At 37.1% G+C, this 26,261-nt stretch overlaps 2 protein-coding genes across 3 annotated transcripts; one reads left to right on the top strand and one right to left on the bottom strand.

Annotated features, from left to right (window-relative positions):
• Nucleotides 1-835: 835 nt before the first annotated feature.
• LOC110733253 (LOB domain-containing protein 33-like) lies at nucleotides 836-2,524 on the bottom strand. The gene is made up of 2 exons (XM_021913268.1): nucleotides 2,086-2,524; nucleotides 836-1,552 (listed from the first exon to the last, which is right to left on the bottom strand). Exons 1-2 carry the CDS (start codon nucleotides 2,362-2,364, stop codon nucleotides 1,124-1,126), a joined length of 708 nt encoding a protein of 235 aa, XP_021768960.1. The 5' UTR covers nucleotides 2,365-2,524; the 3' UTR covers nucleotides 836-1,123.
• A 10,733-nt stretch (nucleotides 2,525-13,257) lies between these two features.
• LOC110733325 (ribulose bisphosphate carboxylase/oxygenase activase, chloroplastic-like) lies at nucleotides 13,258-16,535 on the top strand. Of its 2 annotated transcripts, none has more exons than XM_021913347.1 (7): nucleotides 13,258-13,419; nucleotides 14,205-14,524; nucleotides 14,603-14,708; nucleotides 15,044-15,129; nucleotides 15,221-15,693; nucleotides 15,785-16,066; nucleotides 16,180-16,535. In XM_021913347.1, exons 1-7 carry the CDS (start codon nucleotides 13,375-13,377, stop codon nucleotides 16,293-16,295), a joined length of 1,428 nt encoding a protein of 475 aa, XP_021769039.1. In that variant the 5' UTR covers nucleotides 13,258-13,374; the 3' UTR covers nucleotides 16,296-16,535. The 2 variants fall into 2 exon arrangements, with proteins under 2 accessions (XP_021769039.1, XP_021769040.1); XM_021913348.1 differs by having other exon boundaries at nucleotides 13,263-13,419; nucleotides 15,785-16,088.
• The last annotated feature ends 9,726 nt before the right edge of the window (nucleotides 16,536-26,261 follow it).

Here is a 26,261-nt window from a genome sequence, read left to right as displayed (position 1 = left end):
ATAAGTGAGGAGAGATGACGCGCCTCTGTTTATATCTCCAGGTACGGGAAACGAGGAGTCTGCGTTTTAATTTCTCTTAAATACTCCACTAAGTAACCGTTAAACACATGATCTTGTGATTAAACTGCCCATTATCTGTCCAACTTCCACAATCATTAATCGTTGTTATCTCATTAATTACGGTTTAAATTCAAATTTTTGGATTAATTAAATCATTTACTTCCCTCCTTTTCTGAATTAAATCAAACCCGACCCGTCATCCTTCCAAATCGGGTCTGGGGGGCAAGTTGTTTGGGTCCAATTTAGTCCAATTGGGCCTAAGCACTAAATGATCCAATTAAAAGCCCAAGGTCAAGGTTCAACTCTCCAATTGTGCTAAAGTCAAAGGTCAGCCCACAAAGCAAGCCAATTGGGCTAAGGCCCAACCTCTCCATGTATGATGAGGTATAAAAGCCATCATATTGATACATTCAAAGGGAGAGATTCATTCTGATTCATTCATAGATTCATATGTTCATTCATATATTCTGATATATTCCATAAAAGCCTCAAGCAACAAACTCTCTTGCATAGTGTCTTCTTCTTACACATTGTACTGACTTTAGCATCGGAGGGGCCTTCCTCGGCAACACCCCCGAGGCTAGTTTACGTGTGTTTACTGTGCAGGAAATCTTCGGCCCAACATAACTTGGACCGAATCCAGCCTTCTCCATTTCAGCGGACCTTCGGCAAGGTCCCATTGTTTTCACCCGAAACAGTACGATTATGTATATATTCTAATAAAATGTAGCAACATATATAAGTGGAAGAGAAGGGACTAATGAATATTCTAATATCAATATGAAGCAAACGCACTGTACTATTATACACACTAGCAACTAATTACATTATAAACACCAACTCCTCTATATAACTGGACTCCCTGTCCCAGGGTACGTAAATTTTAGTTAGCTAAAAGAAGGCGAAAACCCAAGTATATATTCTTACCTTATAATGTAATATAGGATTACTCCGTAGTAGATAAAGTAAGTGTATAAGTGGGTCATTTCGCTACCAGTTAGCTAGCTAAAATTTACTCCGTAACTATTTAGCATGACTCAAATTCAAATAAAATAATTATAAACTATTGGATTGAGGGAGTGTGAGATAAGCAGCCAAAAAGAGAAGAATTATCAAAAGTTTCAAGGTTAATTAACCCTTCTAGAAGACATTCTTGGGGCCCATATCCATTACCAAAAAGATTATTTTGTCCTGGTAATAAGTTGATCATATGATTGTTGAACATCATTTGGGTGCTGCATGATGATCCATTGTTGTCTGCATGTATGACTGGTTCCACTTGATAATTTGTACTAGTAGTATTCCATTCTTCTGGTAAATTATTGATGATTTCATATTCTTGTGAACATAATAATAAGGGTGATGATGTATCATAGGTAAGTAGATTGTTGTTGGTTGCTTGAGAACCTTCACAATCACTAGTAATTCCAATGCTCATGGTATTCACCATTTGGTTGCCTATAACTTCTATCTCCTCTTGTAAACTTGCTACCTGCAGTGTTGTTGATTGTACAATATGAGCCTCTCATCGCGATTCAATAAAGATATATACACAATACACGATATTCATGATCGACCATATCATCAAGATAATATCGATCTGTATAATGATACTAGTCTATACATCATGCTTGCTTAGTTCGTTCTATGTGAATTGACTTATTTTGGTTATGTTTACAAGATTTTTAGGAAATGTTACTCAATGCATGGATATTTTAACCAAGTAGTACCACATTGATCCTTATTAAAACCCTCTAATGTAATCGTATATCTAAGAATATTGTAAAATTTCATATAAAATAAAAAGGTAAAGTTAGTTAAATGGTCAGATAACATAAAATATATTATGATGAAAAAATATTGTGGTACTTGATGGAAAACATTATTGTGTTACTTGTGGAAGCACACTAAATATCAATTGAATCTACAATGATTTGCCTACATATTGCTTGTAGTAATAATGAGATTTCTTTAGAAGCTAGGTTTAATGAAAGAAGATTTATACAACGAAATAAGGAAGCAAACCTCTTGTTGAAGGGCATGAATATAGGCAACACAACCATAAACAGGATCTCTCATTCGAGCGATAGCTTCGAAAGAAATTGTCAAGGCAGCTTCACCCCTAAAGTGTTCAGGGAGATGAAGAAGCAACCTTGAAACATTACTTGCCCCAAATACTTTGTGAACTGCTGCAAAATGAGCAACTGCCTCATCATAGCTAAAATAAGGTGCAAAAACACATTCAATTGTACATTTCCTCCTTAGAAATTTGCATGCTCCACATGATGTACTAACTCCTGTCATTTTCCTCCTTAATTACACGGTTTTTAATTACTATACTTTGCTAATAACTTTTCTAATCTTTTTACTCAAATCCACCTTTTTTGTGTGTGTTTGTTTGTTTGATGCTTTAACTCTTAGTAAAAACGTTCTCTTAATAATTTTGTTAAATTTGGGCAACCATAGATTGCCTTTTATAGTGCTCAATTTAGAAGCTTATTAAGCTAATCTTTCTTCTAATAGCTAAATTAATTAAGGGTGAGACAATACTTACTTTATTTTAAAAGTTAACCTCTTTTAGGTCTCCTTCATGGGCTACATTTTTTTGTTATTCTTTTGATGGCAACATTCATTTTGATAAACTTTTCTATGCTAAAAAAGCCCTAATAAAATCTTGCACTACTTGCTCAATTAGGTAGGTTTGCTTAATAAAAACAATTAACCCATTTAAAAAGGTACCACTAGAATATGTTTTAGTGTGTTAAGTGCTTAATGGAAATTAGTTGCGTAATCAACATTATGATTGGTTATCTGCTTATGACAATTGGCATAACCATACTAATTGTATGATTTGTATAAGAATTAATGTTTATTAATAGTTAGTTAGGGTTTTTTAAATTTTATTTTATGATATCCCTTTTAGAAATTAGTACAATATATATTTTTCTTTATTCAAGGGTCAATTTGTGGGCTTCTCTTACTTAGCAATCATCATCAAAAAGTGCTTGATTACCTTGTTTATTGATTAAAACTACTACTAATAATTATACTATATATAAGTCTCACGTATTTAATAATACTCATAAGTATGGACCTCTTCATCTTCAATCTAAGAGGGAGCATACTCATTATTCTTCACTTAGCTTAATGACTCTCCTATCACTTTTTCTATCGTGATACGAGTACAAATGTACATGCACAAATGCATATATGCATTTCTAAATAGTTTATCTTATCTACTGATTTAGATCATGTCTCTTATTTTTTAATGTATTGAGGAGTACATTAATCATATTTAATCCTTGCTAAATTATTGGTTGAATATAAAAACATATTTGCGTAGAAATTATATACTATAATTAGTCATATGTTTCTTTTTTCGGTCTTCTAATTAAATTTAATTTTTTCTCTATCTTTTTTTGTTCTTATATTTATTTTTACTTTACACTTGGTAATTTTTTTTTCCCTTAATGACAAGCTTAAACCGACTCTTTGAACTGTTTCTCAAAATAAATCTCTAAAAGAGAACAATCATTTAAATTGTATACAAACTCGTCTTTTCCTCACCTAAAAAAAATAGTGCATGCATGTCGTACCTTTTATATAAGATCGAGAAACTACTACTAAAATTATAAACATCACAATCCTAGATTCATAGTATAGTCTATGGATCATTACCTATATCCTAGCAATTATGGAAATTACATTCACCATGTGTTACCTTATAAGGTCCTTTTTACCTACCTTAGCACACAATCATTCCCGAAATCAATCCTTTTTTCTGTTAGATTGTTGCCTTTGATTGGATTGAGTTGTAGCATAAATTAAAGATGCTGTCATGTTATGCATGTCTTGATCAAATATAAACATAGTGCATGGCGGCTATATTATACAATTTATGTAACTCTCTTAATCTAGCAAAACAGGATATATGTATATTTACTAGGTTTAAATATTAGTTAAATAGATTTATGACTCATCATATATTTAGCATTATTCTCAATAATTAAGCACACCATCAACTAACATTATTATTATTCTACACAAAATTGTCATTATCATTCCTAGACAGCAAAAAGGAGTAAGCATTAAGATCTTTACAGTATATGGCAGCAATTTTGAGTAGTGCTTAACACTATTTGCTTTCAATGTCATATGATTAAAGGCTCAATAGAAGTGCTATGGGAAAGAAATTAAATTAAATTAATTACATGGAGATCACATTTTCAAATGTTTTAAGAATAAAGCTAATAGAAATAAATGTAGCGATAATTCCAACTTTTAGAATAATTTCATTTCGACTTACTCAATGATATGTTGGTGGCCTGGTTTGCTACTGCTAGTATTTTTATTACAAGTAAAATTAATTAGGTTATGTTCTCCTTACCTTACCTAAAATATTCTGGTATTCAATTCATCTTATATAAGGTAATTTGGCCTGAATCATTTTAGTTTGAACTTTTCTGGCATGGTCTAGCCTAATTTGATTTCGTTATCTAGTGTGAATTGTTTTTTTTTCCTATTATTATTATTATTATTATTATTATTATTATTATTATTATTATTATTATTATTATTATTAAATTAATCCATAGAATGTTTTGGACAATGGTCATTATTGAATGATCAATTAAATCAAAAGGTTAAGGTGATGGTTAAGACTCGGGAATATGTTTTATTTGTAAAATTTTTGGAGAATGGTCATTATTAAAGAACCAATTCAACTAAAAGTATGATGTTTTATACTCTACTCATTCAGTTGTGACCTAGGCTTGTTTATCATGGTATCAGAGCTCAGATTGAGTTGAGTTATGAATTGTGATTTAAGCTAGTATTATGGTTAACTTACATGTGAGGGGGAGTGTTGAGTCTGGGAACAAACCAACATGTGAGTGAAACTGTTATTCTACATTAAAAAAAGTTAAAAATTGAAGAGAATTATAGAATTGAGATGTATATCTTACATTGAAGAAAATAAAAAATTGTGCCCCCTTTGTAACACTAAGGGCATGTTCTCTTCAGCTTAATTTCAGTTCAGTTCCTAATTTTCTTATTTCATAAACAATTTAGTTCTGCTCAGTTTAGTTTAATTCAGTTCAGATCAGTTCAGCATAAACAGTAAATCAAAACAAGCCCTAAGGGGTTACCCTTCATTGTCATATGATTTTAAAGTGAAACCTACTTAAACTTGTAAAGTAGACGTTATAGCCCGGTCCCGTTTGTCGGTCATTTAATTATGTTAACTTTGTAATTTTAGTAGAAATTTATGATGAAGCGCCAAAGAGTAAATCCAGCTCGTTGCATCACTTGCGTGCATACACCAAAGACAGCGAATGCCTAATTTACTCCAATAAATTAAATTGGTTTTCACTTTTTGTCCTTTCAAACTTGTTTTAAGATTTCGGTTTTGTATTTGGCTCCCAAGCCAATTGCTAACTACTGTTTTATTAATTATTAAGGCATACATTGATTCTGGCTGAAAACTAAGAGACGCCATGAAATGGTGGCGGGGATAACACTTTTTTATTTTACTATTTCCTTTTTCAGTTTTGATGTTTATTGTCAATGAGTGGAAGAGCTGTTATTGATCTATTCAATTTGTTTTAACTTTATCTGAACTAAAATATTGGAATAAGTTTAAATAAGGGTTATAAATTTATTAAAGTCCAGATTAATTCCGACAAGGGGTTAATTATGGTTACCTAAATTCAATTTGCAACTAAAATAATTCCTCATTAGATCTAATGAGTTTGAATGAGCTCAAATTAAATTAAATGAAAAATAATTAGGTGAATCAAACGGATCCTTATTTAATTTAAACTTATGATTTGATTTTTTTTTATTATTATTTATTACTCCTATTTTTCTAAGTTTTTCTTATTTGTAACAAAACAAAATAAGTTAAAGGAAAACGCACTACACGCGTAAATTATAAAAGCGAGGAGTTGTGATTATGGTTTGGGGTGGGGTTCACTACCCTTCCTCCCTCTAATTCACGGATGAAGAGTTCACTAAATAGCTTTAGAATGTTATTAATTTTTGCATAAAAAGGGTTAAGGGTCGTAAAAGAAAAAGATAATCCGAGATAATCTCATCATCAAGACAATATAAATTAAAAAGTATATGTCAGTTCATTCATTCCAAAAAGTGATGTTAAACTGTTAGCTAAACATAAACCTCAATTGCTGGAAGTAATGCTAGTGCTATTGCTTGGGATCATTTTCATCTCACCAAGTTTATTAGCTGACGTGTATGTTTTTCAATGGCTATTACCAAAGATAATACAAGTACTTCCTATCCACAATTTTTTCGCATCTAATAGACTAACGATGAAAAGCTTAATTATTGCATAAAAAGTGATAACCTTATTATACTATCTTTGAAAGAAAAAACTTACATCAACTTTTTGGTGCAGTGCCATACCATGCGGCGGGAGTTATTCGAGTTTTTTTGTCAGGAGTTACCGGAGTTATTCAATTAGGAATTACTCAAGTTACTCGGTCAAAGGTTATTTGGGGGGTTCAGACAGGGGTTACTCAAGGGGTTCACTCGGTCAAGAGTTACTCGAGGGGTTACTAGGTCAGGGATTACTCGAGAAACTCGGTCAAGGGTTATTCGAGTTACCCGATCAGGGGTTACTATCGGTCACGGGTTATTTAAGGAGTTCGATCAGGGTTTACTCGAGTAATTCGGTCATGGGTTACTTAAGGAGTTCGATCATGAGTTACTCGGTTAGAGGTTACTTAAGGGTTCAGTCAGGGGTTACTTGAGGGGCTTAGCTACTCGGTCAGGGGTAATTCATCGAGGGGTTATTCGGTCAGGATTAACTTAAGTAGCCCTTGACGAAGAAACTTGAGTAATCCCAGCAACTCGAGTAACCCTTGACAGAAAAACTCGAGTAATCCCGGCAACTCGAGTAACCCCTGATCGAGAAACTTGAGTAACCCCTGACCGAGATCCTCGAGTAAACCATGATCGAGAAACTCATTAAGCAACCCCTGACCGAGAAACTCGAGTAACCCCTGCCGCACGACACAGCAAGTCGCATACAAAAAATTATGAAAAACTTAATGTACTTCAAATAAAGAGAGTAATATTGAAATTTTATCCAAATGTGCATTTTAGACATAGATATGGAAATGTTACCGTATTGATTTTTAAGAAATCTAGTATTTTCTTTGTTTGTGTTCTAACTACATTATTATCGTGTCTTGTTTTATTACCTTGATTTTCAATTATTTAAGCATATACAAGTATAAAGTTATTAAAATCTTTATTAGTTGTAAATTGAACATAAAACTTATTTAATCTATAATTCTTATTTTATTGGATTCCTATTTTATTTAACCCCATGTATTCGGTCAGAATACTCGTATTAGTTTCCTATTAAAAGTTAGTTGTATTATCTTGGGGTAGAATTGTTAAAAATTAAATTGACCGATTCAGTGGTATACTCCATACTTGTATAATTATACAACCAGTTGGGGTAGAGGTGTTAAAAATTAATTAACTCCATTGATCTAACTTGAAAAAAAACACATGATTCTGATTAGAGCTGGTAAAAGTTGACCCGATCCAAAATACCGACTCAAACCCGATAATTAACCGAACCATCTAAACCCGAAAAAATGATGACCAAAACCCGACCTGACAAGACCTGAAACCAACCCTAGACCCGAGTTGACCCGAGTATGTGAGACCCTAACTCGAACATGAACTGACCTGGATATGACCCGACCCGAATGTAACCTGTAAATTATTGACCTGAACCGAACCCGACTGCAACCGAAATTGACCCAAACCTATTTTAACCCGTCAAAACCCGAAAAAAAAATTGTCAAAATATTTACCATGGTCCCTAATACCCTCTGCGAGTCCAATTAGGTGGGTGGAACCATCCAGTTTGCCTTTAAACGGCCAATTTACCGATTTACAACTTGCACCGATTTCATTAATGCAAGTCTATCACAAACATTTATGACAACATATAATGATCATATATGGTTCCAAACAACATCATATGACCCCAAGATGTATTCCCTAAAATCTCAAGTCTTTTCAACACCGAGCCTCGAAACCTCAAAAAATTCTCAAAAGCTTTCAATTTTGGAATTTTTTGACTTTTTTCGCTCAGAAATAATAATTGCCGAAATGTTTACCATGTTCCCTAATACCCTCTGGGAGTCCGATTGGATGGGTGGAATCATCCAATTTTCCTTTGAACAACCAATTTACCGGTTTACAACTTGCACCGATTTCATTAATTCAAGCCTACCACGAACATTTATGACAACATATAATGATCATTTATGGTTCCAAACGGCATTATATGACCTCCGAGATTTATCCTCTAAAATCTCATTTCTTTTCGACACCGGGCCCTAAAACCTTAGAATTTTCTCAAAAAGGATGAATATTAGCCTTTAATTTTGGAATTTTTTACTCCTTTATGCACTGAAATAAAAATTGGCGAAATATTTACCATGTTTCCTAATATCCCCAGGGGGTCCAATTTGGTGGGTGGAAACCATCCAATTTGCCTTTAAACGAAATTTACCGGTTTACAGCTTACACCGATGTAATTAACTCAAGCTTACCACGAACATTTATGACAACAAATAATGATCATATATGGTTCCAAACGACTTTATATGACCCCGAGATGTATTCCCTAGAATTTCAAGACTTTTAAACACTAGGGCTCGAAGACTCCAAAATTTCTCAAAAACTGTGGATATTAGCCTTCAATTTTTGTATTTTTTTACTTTTTTCGCCCAAAAAAAATTTGCCGAAATGATTTCCATGGTCCTTAATACCCTCCGGAAGTCAAATTGGGTAGGTGGAACCATCCAATATGCCTTTAAACGGCCAATTTACCAATTTACAACTCTCACCGATTTCATTAATTCAAGCCTACCATGTACATTTATGACAACATATAATGATCGTATATGGTTCTAAACGGCATTATATGACCCCGAGATGTATCCCCTAAATTCTCAAGCTTTTTGACACCATGCCCAGAAACCTCTAAAAATTTTCAAAAAGCGTGGATATAAGCCTTCAATTTTAAATTTTTTTGACTTTTTATCGCCCGAAAATAAAAATTGCCAAAATTTTTTACCATGGTCCCTAATACCCTATGGAGTCCAATTGGGTGGGTGGAACCATGCAACCAATTGCCTTTAAACGGTCAATTTACTGGTTTACAACTTGCACCAAATTCTTTAACTCAAGCCTACCACGAACATCTATGACAACATATAATAATCATATATGTTTCCAATCGGCTTTATATGACCCCCGGATGTATTCCCTAAAATCTCAAAACTTTGTGACACCGGGCCTCGAAACCTCCGAAATTTCTCAAAAAGCGTGGACATTAGCCTTCAATTTTGGAAAATTTTGACATTTTTTCGCCCGGAATAAAAATTGCCGAAATATTGATCATGGTCCCTAATATCCTCTGGGAGTCCAATTGGGAGGGTGGAATCATCCAATTTGCCTTTAAATGGCCAGTTTACCTGTTTACAACTTGCGTGCTCCGATTTACCGGTTTACAACGACCAATTTAATTAACTTGCACCGAAATCGACTTGAACCCAAATTGACCCAAACCCGTTTTAACTCGTCAAAAATTCGTATTTAACCCGACTTGTTACTAACCTGACCTGCATTCAACTCGACATGTTCCTAACCCGACCCAAATTTAACCCAACTTGTTTCAAACCCGACCCGAAATCAACTCGACTTGTTATTGACCCGACCTGAATTTTACCTGATCTATTACTTATCTGACCCAAAAATTCAACCCGATCTGTTACTAACTCGACTCGAAATTAACATGACTTGTTATTGACCCAACCTATATTCAACCCAAATTATCACCTTAAATGCAATTTAGACCACCTTATTATTGTTGATCAAAGCATTTTGTCTAGGGAGACCAAGTCGGTCCTGGTCAGCAAAAGAAAGGAGCATCATTCTCAAATTTAAGAGTTAAATATAATATATATGTGTTGTATGGTCAAAGGAGATAATTATCCTCCTAAATTATAGACTATAGTTCCCTAGTATATTGCCATATATATTATAATTAAAGGAAATAATTAACTTGATAAAAATGATAATTATCTATTTATAGTTAGTGGAACCCGAATATGACCTGACTTGGAAATGACCCGACCTGATTGTAACCTGCAAATTATTGACTTGAACATAACCCGACTTGAATCCGAGAATGACCCGACTTGAAAATGACCCAACCTAATTATAACCCGCAAATTATTGACTTGAACCGAACCCGACTTGAACCCGAGAATGACCCGACTTGAAATTGACCCGGCCTGATTATAATCCGCAAATTATTGACTAGAACATAACCCAACTTGAACCCGATAATGACCCGACCCGATTCTAACCCGCAAATTATTGACTTGAACCGAACCCGACTCAAACCCGAGAATTACCTTAACATGTTTTAACGCGTGAAAATCCAAATTAACCCCGACTTATTGTTCACCCGACCCGAATGTAACCCGACCTGATATTAACCCGATCTAAACCCGACCCAAACCCGATAAGAAGTATGTCCCGACGTGACCCGACTCAAGCATGACCCAACCCAAACTGAACCGCATAGATTATAGAATTAATCCGAATTGACCCGACCCGAGTTGACCTGACCCACTCTTACCTGACCCAAACCCAACCCGCTTACCCGAATTGACAGCTCTAATTCTAATAGACACAATAGTTTAGCATGACTCAATTTTAAAATAGACCTCATTAAATCCGACCTGGACATCTCTAATTGGAGGCCTTGGGGACTTGGTGAGTCAAAGTACATGGGCCTTAAGGTGGTTAAATTAGGAATGCGATAGACGACCCTTATGCCTAGAATGTACACTTAGACAAATTAAATTAAGACTTTAGGTGTTGGCCCAGCTAATTTGTGGTGTGTTATGATCCGATGTTGCATCTTTCTTAGCAAGTACTAGTACGATTAGAAATCATTAGTGGGCTGACTTGGCTACTTGCCTGACTCTTCTCTATTGAGCATAAGCATAACGAACCCCGACCTGGTTCATGAAGTTATATTAAGATGGCTATAGCCGTGCCAGAACATATGTCTAGGATTTGAATAGGCTTGGTCCATGGATGAGCTTACTCGCTATTCATGTGTCACTGTGCTAGGTTGTGTCATTGCATGCTTGACATATTTTACTTATTTTAGCGTGCTTTGTCGTTCTCTCAATAATGTGTCAGCTCACTATTGACATTCTTTAATATTTATGGAGTATATGATCATTGTTTAGAATTCAATTCTACAATAATAACAAGATTAAATACAAGACCCGTTATTTTACAATTATTACTACTAAAAAAAACTTGTTATGCATGGAATGTAATAATATTTTGATACGGAGTAAATATATTAAAGAAAATGAAACAATTAATTTGTGACAAAATTAAAACTACTTAAGTTAAAAATTAAAATAAAATTTCAAGAATGTACTCTAAATTATTATTTAGTCTATTTGGACAGTTCATTAATCAAGTGGGATAGACGATAATGATAAGTTGAAAAGAACTCGAGAGGACATAAAACAGTCAATGACAAAAGGCTTACACAATGTGACAAACCTCACTTAGCTACTTAGCTTACATTGTGTTGAACACGGGATAAGGTTCAAGAGATTGAAAAAGAGAGGCAAAGAAAGAAAAATAAAAGGAGATAAATTCCCACACCAAAAACAGGAGAAGAATACATAGGATTCAAGAATCAAGATAAGAAGTTTAATTAAGGGGAAAACAAAATCTTTTAAACTAGTGAATAAGTGAGTCTTTTACAAAAAAAAAAAAAAAAAAAAAAAAGGTAGTAATAGTAGTTTTAATTAGTATATTGTATAGTGTTTGCCTGTTTGGTATGATGTTTAGTAGCTTTTGTCATTTAAGTTTTATTAAATAATAAATATGCAATATGTTGCATTTAATTAACATGATAGTGATCCATTGATCAATAAGGAGTAAATTACACACTGATAAATTTATAGATTAAAATGTAAGGATTACTTAATTATTATTCTCTTATGGTTGAGGACCAGAAATATGTTTTATATACTCTATCATGCTCTCTCACACGAGAGCCCATTTGGGCTAGATTTGTGGATGTAGCATGGGCCCACCCATACCAATTAATTCCACTTTGAAGGAGGGGTGGATGAGATTCGAACACGTGACCTCTATGTCACTTTGACTCTGATACCATGTTAAATGACCAAGTCAACCAAAAGCTCAAGCTGATGGTTGAGGATCAGGATTATGTTTAATACTCTATCAATGACATTCAACACTTGGAAATGACATGCATGAAACCGTCTATACTCGCCTTCATTAAAGTGAGAGAGAAGTAATTCACTTCTCCATATAATCCACAATGTTGGTTTTAATTATATGTTCTAACTACTTGTTCATCAAGGGTTGAATGTAAATAAAAAAAAAAAAAAAAAAAAATGGTGCTTGAATAGTTTGGAAAAGGAATTCAAATTATCAGAATTAATCTTTAATTATTATAAGTATAATAAAAGAAAGAGTAGTACTAGACATGCATTATTGTAGAGAGTTCATCAACCATCTAGGATAGGCAATTGGAGCATGAAAAATTGAAAATTACTTGAGAGGACATTTCAAATTGAATGACAAAAGGCATACACAATGTGACAAATAACTCACTTGCATTATGTTGAATATGGGATAAGGATCAAGGAAGAGAGAACGAGAGACAAAGAAAGAAAATTTTAAGGATATAATTTATTTAATTAAGTTTATACTAGTTGATAATAATTTTTTCATAAACAAACGTACAAAATAAAATTTAAATTAAAGAAGAAAATGATATAAAGTTGCATATTGTTAAAATGTTACAAAAACTTGTGATAAACAAAACAAGAAAAAAATAACACTAGCCAATCCAAATCCAAATAAAAGAGAAACTACTAGTAAAAATATAAGTGGTGAAGAAGAAAGCTAAAATTCCAGCCTCAAAGGGACCAAAGTCTAGTAGTGTAGTGATGAGCAAATCACGTGACGCCACGTGGCAATAGAGTAATCTTGTTTTTGTGGCAGTTATAGATTAGAAAGCCAATCTTCAACACACAAAAATTTATGGTGCAAACTTCTGGACTCCCTACTATAAGTTCTACCTTCCACACACTAGCTAATCCTCAGGAATTCTCAAGAGCACCCAAAATATTAAAATTTTTTAAAAAATATATTTGAAGCTCTCTTTAGGATCTCAGCCGTTGGATTGAAATGGCCACTGCTGTCTCAACCGTCGGAGCTGCCACCAGGGCACCTGTAAGTCATCTTACTTGCTTAGTTACTTGTTTGATCTCTTAACAATTGATCTAATTTCATTATTTATGATTAATAAGCATGTTAACTTTTGCAACTAGTATAGAAAATTTGAGTTACTTGTGTAATTAAGTTTTAGTTTATAGAAAAATGGAAATATATGATCATCTTTGTTAGTTTAATTTGTTATTCGATTCTCTGTGTAAAAAAGTTATTGTATGTACTCATGTCCAACACATAAAAAAGTGTACCAATACATGTAATAAATAGTTTATAACATAATTATATGTGTTTAGATTTTTGTAACAAGTCAATTGGAGTAAACAAATTTATAGTATATTCACTTAAAGTATACCTTGAGTAACATATGTTAAAGTATACTTTGACAGGTCGAATAAACAAGATTTTAACTAAACATTTTTTTTTTTCCCGTCTAAGAAAGAAAGTTAATACGTGTTTGAATACTTGTAAAAAGTTGATTCAAGTGAACAACTTTGTAAGTTAAGTGAATGTGTGTTTGGATACCTGTAAATTGTACTCGTAATAAGCTGATTTAAGTAAACAAGTTTAATAAGTGAATATGTGTTTGGGTACTACTAGTAGTAAATTTGTAAAAAAAAAGTTGATTCAAGTGAACAAGTTTATAAGTGAATGAGTTTGGGTACTCATAATAAGTTGATTTGTGTGAAGAAGCTTATATATATATATAAATGTAAATGTGTAAGAGTAGATGAGATGTAACAAATGGTAAGGAGTAAAAATGATAGAGGTGTGTTAAACGTATGCAGTTGAACTTGAATGGGTCGAGCGGTGGGGCATCAGTCCCAACCTCAGCCTTCTTAGGGAGCAGCTTAAAGAAGCATACAAGTGTGAGATTCCCAAGCAGCTCAAGGGCGAGCTCAATGACCGTGAAGGCGGCCGACTACGACGAGAGCAAGCAGACCACCAAGGACAGATGGGCTCATTTGGCTGAAGACATCTCTGACGATCAACTCGACATCCGTAGGGGTAAGGGTATGGTTGACTCCCTCTTCCAAGCTCCCATGGACGCCGGCACCCACGTTCCAGTTCAGAGTTCTCTCGAATACGAAAGCCAAGGTCTTAGGAAGTAAGTATTAATAATCAGTAATTTTATTTGTTTTATATTTTATATGGTTCTACCTAGTAACAATTTTTATGAATTCAGGTACAACATCGACAACATGTTGGGTAACTTCTACATTGCCCCTGCCTTCATGGACAAGATTGTTGTTCACATCACCAAGAACTACTTGAACTTGCCTAACATCAAGGTACTTCAAATTAAACGGGTTACCAATTTGGTCAAGTAAAATCTGGTGACAAATTGATTTTAAATTAGGCAGGGCAAAAAAGTTGAAATTATAACAACTTAGTGAATTGTAATGGTCACAAGTCACACCGTATTAGATTATTATAAATTTTACTAAATAATGAGTAGCTAACTACTATTGTCAAAGTTCACATAATTCTTGTGTGAGACGAGTGTGTACACTATACTATGTTATAATTCGACTAATTTAGCTTAATGACAGTTTAAAAAATAAAAAAATTGCTAACAAGTTGGGAGTTCATTAAGCTAATTTGCGTAAATTTGATGAATTCATAGGTTCCCCTGATCTTGGGTATTTGGGGAGGCAAAGGTCAAGGTAAATCCTTCCAATGTGAGCTTGTGTTCGCAAAGATGGGAATCAAGTGAGTAAAACTCTTCCTAATCTATCGCTTAAATTAAAATTAGTGACAATAATAAATAATCTATCTTACTAATGTATATGCTCAATAATAGCCCAATCATGATGAGTGCCGGAGAATTGGAAAGTGGAAACGCAGGAGAACCAGCAAAGTTGATCAGGCAAAGGTACCGTGAGGCAGCAGACATCATTGCCAAGGGTAAGATGTGTGCTCTGTTCATCAACGATCTCGACGCCGGTGCTGGACGTATGGGAGGCACCACACAATACACCGTGAACAACCAGATGGTTAACGCCACCCTCATGAACATTGCTGACAATCCCACCAATGTCCAACTCCCTGGTATGTACAACAAGCAAGAGAACGCCCGTGTTCCCATTATTGTCACCGGTAACGATTTCTCCACCTTGTACGCTCCCCTTATCCGTGATGGTCGTATGGAGAAGTTCTACTGGGCTCCCACCCGTGAGGACCGTATCGGTGTTGCCACCGGTATCTTCAAGACTGACAATGTTCCTGAGGAACACGTTGTCAAGCTCGTCGACACCTTCCCTGGCCAATCTATTGGTACGTCACATTATATATTATACATTCTTGCATTATATGATGATACGATTGATAATGTAGTAATTAATGTTATTGATTAATTGGTTTGTAGATTTCTTCGGTGCCTTGAGGGCTCGTGTATACGATGATGAAGTAAGGAAGTGGGTTTCAGAAGTAGGGATTGACTCCGTAGGGAAGAAGCTCGTAAACTCAAGGGACGGACCACCCGTGTTCGAACAACCAAAGATGACCTTGGACAAGTTGCTCGAGTACGGAAACATGCTTGTGCAAGAGCAAGAGAACGTCAAGAGAGTCCAACTTGCTGACAAGTACTTGAGCGAGGCTGCTCTTGGAGATGCTAACAAAGATGCTATTGCATCCGGAGCTTTCTTCGGTTAAGTGTCCCTAACTCGGAGGTTCGAGCCTTAGTAGTTCAACAGATAACATGTAAAATTTATTGGTTTGTTGCTTAAAACTTTGCTAAGAAAAGTGTCCTGTTTTGTGCAGGCCAAGCAGCTCAGCAAGGAGATTTGCCGGTTCCTGAAGGTTGTACTGACCCCAACGCGAAGAACTTTGATCCAACTGCAAGGAGTGACGATGGAAGCTGCACGTACACTTTCTAGGCCTTTAATTTTTCATTTGATTTGTTGCAATTATATGAGAAGAGGGGAACAATTTTTAGTTTGGATCTCTTAATTAGAGGGATTATTATTATTCCACTTTGTATACTTCCCTTTTTTTTTTTTCTCTTTTTGTCTGTTGGTGAATTGTTGTCCTGTAATTTTGTGTAAGAATTCACCTTCATCTTGTTTGTGGAATTGATAATTTGGGTTTATTTTTATTGTACTCTTTTCTCATCATCATCACTATCTTGGCTATATATGTTTCCTAATTAATATTGGCAAAGTTCATATCATCATCATTATTAAGCAAGAATTAATAATCGCCGACGTGTTATGTATTGGTCATGTGTAGAAGCAACACAATACAACGTGGGTGAACACATGTATGAGTATGATATGGAGTAACATAAATTATACGCTTCTGAACTAAGTTTTAATTTGGACGTTATAATTTATAATAATCCTGTTTAGTCTTAACTCTTATGGAAGTCTAAGTACTTAAAATATGCATTGCTAAATAATTATCTTTAGGAGATTTGATAATTACATTATCAGGTTTATAGAATATACAAAGTGATTAGGAATTATTGCAAAGTACAAGAAAATTATTGTTCAATAGCTGCATGGTAGGCTACCATTGTGAATTTGTGATTGTGACTTTGTGAGTATTTGTGACCAATGGAGCAATAGTCATCCTTTACTCATAAAATAATAGATTTTACTTCATTGGCCCAAAAAATTGTGATGTAATACAATGGGCCTTATACATGCATAACGAAATTTAGTGGACATATTAGGCCTTTTTCTAGGAGGAGCATCTCAACTTCTCAATGCATGTTTATTACTACTTCATAATATATGCTTGAATGTATCTGGCTTTATGTATTTCCAAAACTATATTCTAATTCAATTCTACTCACTTATCATCTTATTGAGCAAAAACATACATTTAGTTGTAAATAGCTATTTATAGTATAAAGTAAAATAGAAACAAGTAATATATAAGTCAACATGCCTAATAAATTATTTTTAAGTACGCTAAAAGTTTCATCGCTACTCATCTTTTTAAGTTTATAAGAAGCACATACATATAAGGTGGTTCAAGCTAACAAATTTTGTGGTATCGGATTTCTAGATTGCCTACATTTTTTTTTCTTTATTAATATATTAGAGCCTTTATTTTATTGATAAAAAAGTCAAATATGTATCTCTATATTATTTTATCATATAAATCAAACTATAAGTCAATATCGTTGAAATGATAGAGAGTGGATAGCAATGTAGCATTCACTCCAACAAATCATCAAAATAAAATAAAAACCACTATTTTCAAAAAGCGTAATGGAGTACGTTTGAAGAAGCAAGGCAACTATTGTTGACCATAATCAATTGTAACATCTCTAATATACATGAATTTCATACTATCAATAGTCAACTATAATCATTATAATTATAATCTCCTTAATTTTGGAGTGGTAGGTCAAAAATTGTACAAACTAATCCAGCTATCTAGGAAACTCTATAATTTCGTACGGAAATTCTATTAAAAAATTACCAACATTAATATTAAGATTAAATTTGCGTGATTATATGGAGATTATTACTATAAGATGCTTAAATTAATCAAATACAGCTACAAGTAACTCTACTAATATATTCTGTCCCATATTTAGTATGACATTGCTCTACTTTTTTTTAACTTTAATAGGTAGAATAATATGATTTGATTTGATTTGAAATTGACATTATTGTGTACTACTAATTTGACTAGTGACTAGAAATAAGAATTGACATAGTAACCAAAAAAAATTTGTTACCAGTTACCACCCTAGCTTTAATTAGATGCTAATTTAAGATGGTGGGAGGTGTTTGTGATAAGATCTTGAAAATCTGAGTAGACTGAGTTTGATTCTTTTCGCGTTAGTTTAATTATGTGAGGAGTTGTTATTTTCTTGTCGCCGTACTTATTGTATCGTTATATGTTATCAGCTTGTGCATGGATCGATAATTTGACATTTGAATATTTGATACTTGAAATATAGGTTTTGTCACAAACGCAATGGCGCTGGTTTTACTTACTAACCGTGACAACATCTATATGACTATATCATTCAACAAAGTTCTTTGGAATCATCAGTTGAAAATGAGACAATGAAATACAGGTAGTATTAGTTCACTCGTGCGTTACTAAGCTCATGACCATCTTCAAATCAACAAAAACGAGAAACATTTACAACTCATTGTTTAAATACTACAGAATGGTCAAATATTGGCGGCTAAGTGCCGATTGTGAGACAAACGCCAATTTATATTGACATTTTTTTTTCTCCTGTTTTTTTTACTACTTTTTTTTTTTTTTTTTGAATAGCTTTTGACTACTTAATATATTCTTATTTTTATAATTCTTTTAAGAAAACGAAGCATAAGCCTTAGATAGAGCTGTCAATTCGGATAAACGGGTCGGGTTTGGGTCGAGTAAGAGTGGGTCGGGTCAACTTGGGTCGGGTCAACTCAGATTAATTCCATAACCTATGCGGGTCGGGTTTGGGTTGGGTCATGCTTGAGTCGGGTCACGTCAAGTCATACTTCTTATCAGGTTTAGGGACGGGTTAATAACAAGTCGGGTTACATTCGGGCCGGATGAACAATAGCTTGGGTTTATTTCGGGTTTTTCCGGTTAAAACGGGGCTAGGGTAACTCCCGGGTTCGAGTCGGGTTCGGTTAAAGTCAATAATTTGCAGGTTAGAATTAGGTCCAGTCATTCTCGGGTTTGAGCCAGATTTGGTTCAAGTCAATAATTTGCGGATTATAATCAGGTCGGGTCATTTTCAAGTCAGGTCATTCTCGGGTTAAAGTCGGGTTCGGTTCAAGTCAATAATTTACGGGTGATAATCAGGTTGGGTCATTTCAAAATCAGGTCATTCTCGGATTCAAGTCGGGTTATGTTCAAGTCAATAATTGCAAGTTACAATCAGGTCGGGTCATTTCCAAGTCAGGTCATATTCGGGTTCAACTAACTATAAATAGATAATTATCATTTTTATCAAGCTAATTATTTCCTTTGACTATAATATATATGGCAATACACTAAGGAACTGTAATTTATAATTTAGGAAGATAATTATCTCGTTTGACCATACAACAAATATATACTATATTTAACTCTTAAATTTGAGCATGATGCTCCTTTCTTTTGTTGGCCAGGACCGACTTGGTCTCCCAAGACAAGATGCTTTGATCAACAATAATAAGGTGGTCTAAATTGCATTTAAGGTGATTTGAAATCAGGTCAGGAACAATTTGGGTTGAATTTAGGTCAGATCAATAACAAGTCGTGTTAATTTTGAGTCGGGTTAGTAACAGATCGGGTTAAATTTTTGGGTTGGGGAAGTGATGAGTGACATTTATGTCACTCTTAGGGAGTAGTTTTAGAGTCATTTTCGTGTTTATTTTATCTTATTTTCCCTTTCTTTCTCTTGTTTTCTCTTTAATAAAGTTTCTTGTTTATTTGGTAGTTTTGGAGCATTTTAGTTTATTTTCTTTATTTTATTAGCTTTAGTTTATTTTCGTATTTTATTTTACTTTATTTGCTTGTATAGTTTTTGTTTTATTTTTATTAGTTTAGTTTTATGTCTCTTATTTTCTATTTTATTTTATTTATTCCTATTTTATTTATTTTATTTTATTTTATTTGTCTTGGTTTTATTTTATTTCGTCCTTTATCTATTTTCATTTTATTTATTTCTATTTCATTTATCTTATTTTATGTCCCGATTCTCCAATGTGTATTTTTGGTTGTGTAGGTATGTTTTCGGGTTCAAGCACGGATTTCAAAGTCAAGTGGTTTGCATTGGATGTTCGAGACCCGAGTCAATCAAGTCAAGCTGCTGCCCTTGCTGCCACCACACCTATCATTCACCCCACCACACCTATCCTCCACCACACCAAGCACATACTTATCTCCCCTGCTCCTAGCTCCCCACACTCACAGCACCGCAGCCACCAATCAATGCCGCCGCACACAGCAGCCACCAATTGCAACCTCCCACAAACCACCACACACCACCTTCACGTGCAGCCCCAACCCCAAAACCAGCCTGCAACTCCGCAAGCACCAACAACCCACTGCACCGCCCACAATCAACCACCAATTACCACCAGCCGCACCACCGTTCTCAACCACCAACAACAGCAACAGCAACGAACACAACATCAACAATAACCACGCTGCCCCTGCTTCACCCCGAATTCACCAATCACCCCGCAACACCACCGCGCAACAGAGCAGCCACCACCAGCATCAATTACAGCAACAATTGCCTCCAATCGCCACTAATAACCCCTTACTTCCAGTTGCCAACAACAACAACCACAATCACCCTACCAATTCGCGCAAGAAATAGAGCAAAATCAGAACAATTAGCAATTTAATCAAGTTCGGGCAAACCGTTGGTGGTTCGGTCGAAGTTCGAGTCAGAGACTTTGTGGGTTTCGTTAATCGAAGAGGAGTGGTCGAACATACCCATGGTTCGACCGAACCAACCCCGTAGTTCGGCCGCACCAACCCACGGTTCGATCGAACCATTTCACGAGCTTTTCGCGTGATTTTTAATGAAAATCGGACGGCCACGATCTTGGATGCTTGATGAAGATGATGATGATAAGCGGTGATGATTGATTATTTTGATGCGTGGTGATGGTGATGAATGGAAATCAGGGAGCCACGAAGAGAAGGGAATGAAGGTCTGATGATTCTTGTTTTTGGGGAATTTGTGGGTTTATTTTTCTTTTTCTTTTATTTTTATTTTTATTTCTTTTCCTTTTCCTTTTCTTATTTCTTTTCTCTTTTGTTTTCTTTTCTCTTTTATTTTCTTTTTATTTCCTTTTCTTTCTTTATTTTATTTCCTTCTTTTATTTTTCTATTTTTCCTAGTTTTATTAGCTTAGTATAAATACTCAATTTTGGGGTAATTAGAAGAACATTCAATAACTATCTATTCCTCTCTCTAATTAGTTTTAGTTTTAGGTTAGGTTAGGGTTAGTCTTCATTGGTAGAGAGAGAAAGTGAGGTTTTCTTCATTAATGAACTTGGATTTTGAAGAAGGAGCTTATTCAATCCTTTGTAGACCTTCATCTTCAATTAATGAGCAATTTCTTACTCTTTCTCTTTACCTTTGTTCTTGATTTTGTTTATTTGCTTTTATTTTTCTTCTTTGCTTATTAATCATGTTGATGCTTATTGATTTGATGATTGATATTGTTTTCAATATGATTTGTGAGTAGTCATCTAGCCAAGGGTGTGGGGATGGTGTAGTTGCTAATTGTTGATGCTTTTAATGTTGGGGTTATGTTAATGGTGATTAAAGTCTTTGCATGCTTGATATTCTTTGGTCTTTCTTGCAAGTGCACATTGTTAGTTGATCAAAGATGAGTCTTTACTAACAAGTAACTGAAGTTGACTTAGTTGAGATTCATTACTATCGATTGTTATTTAATAGTACCTCCTAGTATATGGTTCTAATGTGGAAACATAGAGGCTATGTTAGGAGAAGCCAATTGACCCCGGAAGGCGGCTAGATTGGACCATTTACTTCGGTATTCATGCATGTTTAGTTTACCATTGATATGCTACTTTGTTATTGTATGGTCAAGCGTCAACTTCACCTAACCATTTCCCTTGGTGCCTTAATGTTTTATTTCTTGTTTTAGCATCTTTAGACTTTAGTTTATTTATCTCCTATCCCGGACTAGCTTAATTGTCGATAACATTTGGTGGTGTTTACCGTTCTCTGTGGTTCGACCCCTATGCTTGTCTTATACTCGTATTAGGTTTGTTTAGGTTGTATAAATTGTATTTGATCTAGGGATAGACAATTGACGACGCGTTTATTCCCTTGTCAGGAAGTAATAGGTGTTTCGGGGTTTTTTGATGTGTCCTGCGGGAGAGTTACAATTCCAAGAATGCCCTTCGACGCCTGTGCCTGCAAAATCACGAAGACTCCTGGGGGTAGGAGCTCCGCCTCCGACGATCAAGTTAGTAAAGATACGGGAGGTAGAATGCACGTAATGTGGAAGTTACTTCTCGCGTAATGGGAGAATTCCGCAATTAATATTGCTCGGGGTAAGTGTGTTTCTTTCTGAGGAGTATTCAATGTGATCTACCAATGTTCCAGCCCCCATTAATGAGGGTCCTTCCACTATTTATAGTGGGGAAGGGATGGTTCCCCTTTTAGGGTTTAGAGGACACGTGTCAGCAGAGGATTGGAGCCCTGCTGACCAATGGCTGGATGCCACGTGTCACTAGGCCATTGGGCCATGTGATTAGGGTATTTTTACCCCGAACATTTGCCCCTCACTGGTGCTGACGTGGCAGGGTGCCACGTGGCGCCGGTGAAAGGTTTTTTTTTTTTTTTATTTTTTTTGAAGGATGGAAAAGCAGAAGGCGAAGAGTCACGACTTTTCACCTTCTGGGACAAATTCTATAAATAGGAGAAGATGTCCCCCGAGCTCTCATTTACAAACTTTGCCAAATTTCTGAAGATTTGAGAGCAGCCGGCAATTTGAGAGTTGAGAGCATTCGGAGTTGAGATTCGTTGAGAGCAACCGGTCTACAGACCGTCTGGGTCGTTGCAAGCTAGCCAAAGATTTTCGAGAGGGTAATCAGAGAAACCCAGCCGGATTTTGAACCGCCTGCGTCTTCGCAAGCATCCCAGAGAATTTCCAGATTTTCTTCTAGGTACCGTCTCTATTCTTTCTAGCTTTTTTATGTATTTCCGTTTGAGTCTTTTACTCGCATTTTTGTTCATTGGTCCCATAAGTAGATGGACCCCTTATACCCATACCCGGAACCTAGCTGTGAACTCAGCCGGTTTATTAGTACGGCTGAGTCTAGAACTGGGTCTGCCGCCTCTGTTCTTTGGGACAACCCTTTTTCAACACCCATATCGACCGACTCTGTGTCTGTGCAGGACACAATGGCCAGAATCCGGTCTACTGCCAGAGATCCCAACTACAGAAGTGGGAGCTCAGATGAGCAGCCGCCTGAGGTCCCAGCTTCAGGCGGTGAAATAGAGCATGGAGAGGTAGAGCAGAGAGGCTCACCCGGGGGCGCTCCTAGCACCCCGGGTGATAGCATTTTAAACGAAGAGAGTGCTCCCCTCCAGGAGACCAGAGAGCAGGTAGGCTCTGATAAGGAGGTCTCTAACTCCCCAGCCGGCTCTGATGCCGGTCACGTTCAAAGTAGCAGTAGAAGCTACTTAACCGAATCTGAGGATAGCGAGGAGGCGGAGAGGCCTTCCTGGGATAATAAGAACGATCCTCTCATGATCGCCGTCTCCTCCAAGGACCGCGAGCTCATGCGGGCTGCGCTGCCAGATTTTATCAAACGGCGGCCGCTGGGGGGTGACTATACAATAAAGGTCCCGGCTGCTCTGGGAACAATATGGTGGGAGGATGGACAACCGAACGCGAACGCTTGGTTCGGGTGCTACGAGGCGGCCTTCGTGGCCGGAGTCCGCTTCCCTCTCCACGACACAATAAGAGTCATACTTAGGGGGTATGGCCTAGGTCTCTGGCAATTAACCCCCAACTCATGGGTAAATATTTTAGGGTATATCGCCGCCTGCGAGATGCAGGGCCTCAACCCCGGCTGGGAGGCGTTTGCCCACATGCATTACTTGAGTAGGAGCCCAGGCGGCTGGAGAGCCTGGTATACCTTGACCACCCAGCCCAAATACCTTATGACCTTGGACAAGCCATCCAAATGGTCGGACTGGAAGCACCGGTTCTACTTGGTTAAGGCCCCAACTACGGCAGAGAACAGAGAATTCCGGATCTACAACCGGAAACCAGAACTCTTGGGGACCAAGTGCTGCCTGCCCCCTGTCCCGGAGGATGATAGAGAGACCATCCTTGACTCCGGGTTTTTTGAGTTAGTTCCTGACACCCTCTCATCCGGAGAGATAGTAAGGGTACCTAGAAACTGGGTGCCCAAACATGAATTTTTTAGGGACGAATGCTTCTTGTCCGCTTGTGGTCTAAGCAGCATGTTTGAAAAACGTATGTATTCGGAACTCAGCCGGTTTCTTTCGAACCAGATGCTTTTATTTCCTTGCTTATTTATTATTCTAACCGTGTGCCTTCCTCTGCAGAAGAAGCCAAGAGAATGCTGCCCACCGAGAAGACACCGGCTAGGTCGGCTGCCGACATCCGGAAAGCCAATCTCGAGAAAAAACTTGTTGCCCAGGCGGCGAAGAAGGTATAACCGTCTGATCCTTCTCGTTTATGTCAATCCTTTTATCCCATAACTTATATTTTTCTCGTTTACAGGACGGGAAGCAGATGCCCCGGTCCCTTCAAAAACAGGTCAGGCCTCCGCCGACCCAACAAGAGTCTGCATCCAAGGTGCAGAAGACAGCCGACCGGCAAACTACCGGCGGCAAATCAATAAGGGTCCCAGACGGGCCTGGATCTGCGGATGTGCTTTCTTCCATCCCATTGAGGACCGCACCCGGTCCCTCTGAAGGCCGTTCGGGCCGCCAAGGTAACTTCGACCTTAAACTGCTTGATCTGCCCATGCGGGTCAAGTCTTATTCACAGTCTCGATCGCAGCCGGGGGATTCTCCAATCAGCCGGCAATCTATAGGCAGAGCATATGCGAGTTTCTCACCGTCTGTTTCTGGTGCAGATAATTCTCCCCGCTGGCCGGACGGGGCACAATATGCCCGGGCCATGCTGAAAGCCGTCCCCAGGGACGAGAAGGAGGCGATCCCTGGGATCAACTCCTTTAATGCCGACCGGGTGCTGGTCGACCTGGCCGACGTATGCTCCAACAACCATGCGGTAATTTTCTTGGCGTGCATTTTTAAGTATGCAGTATTAACCGGCTGTATTTTTGCAGGCTATGCTGCGCGTAGAGGGGCTCAAACGAGCTTATACCCGCAAGTCTAAGGAGGTAAGGAGAAGCAAACGGGCTGTTGATGACGCCCATAATGTTGCTGACTACTCTTTGTACATGCATGGCTTAGAATCTAAATCTATACGCATGGAACAGGCGGAGAAGACCAAAGCCCTCCAACAGCAGATTGATCAGCTGAAAAACCAAGTTGACCAACTGCAGGCGTCCCTGGATGATGCCAATAAAAAGTTGGAGGAACAGACAGAGCCCCTCCAACGGCTGAGCAAGGCGGAGACTGAAAATGGCCGCCTTGCCAAAGAGAATGAGCGCCTGCGCAAAGAGGCGGCTGCTGCCAATGAGAACTTCAAGGTCACCTTGGAGTCGGAGCAGGAGAGGCTCATTGAAGAGAATGAGCATGACTGTGCAAACCGGATGCAACGGGCGTTTTCCTTCATCCACCCGGAGGCGGACTTCACCGTCTGGGAACTCGCCTTCAAATATTCTGATCTTGCCATTCTGGCCGAGGAGGCGAATGAGCCGGGGCCCGGACCCTATGACGCTTGGGTTAGGGAGGAGATTGCGCGACGGCAGGCGGAGGCTGCTGAAGAGGAAGAAGTCGTTCCTGAAGCCGACGCAGCCGCTCACCCTGATCCAACCCAGAACCAACCGGAATAGGACCGGCTCACTGTTCGCCTGGAGTAGCAACTACTTCCCGGCCTGCGTGCCTAGCATTATCTTGTAATATCGCCGGATGAGATGGGCTAGGCTGTAATAATTTTTATTTTGAATATAAACATTTTCACCGGCTGAGCCGGCTTTTGAATGCTTTTTATGTTTCTGCACTCCAATATTAGAATTCCTGTTATTTTTTATAAATATTTCTGCGAGGATAACCAAAAGAACCCCGCCGGTAACACTACCGCTTGGGTCTGCGCAAACAGCAAAGAAATTTGCAAAGGTTGCCAAGAAGACCCCACCGGTAACACTGCCGTCTGGGTCTTCACAAACTAGTCGAAGAAATTTGCAAGGGTTGCCAAGAAGACCCCACCGGTAACACTGCCGTCTGGGTCT

Source organism: Chenopodium quinoa, unplaced genomic scaffold (assembly GCF_001683475.1).
Source record: "Chenopodium quinoa cultivar QQ74 unplaced genomic scaffold, ASM168347v1, whole genome shotgun sequence".
Lineage (NCBI taxonomy): Eukaryota > Viridiplantae > Streptophyta > Magnoliopsida > Caryophyllales > Amaranthaceae > Chenopodium > Chenopodium quinoa.
This window is presented reverse-complemented; position numbering and strand designations above follow the sequence as displayed.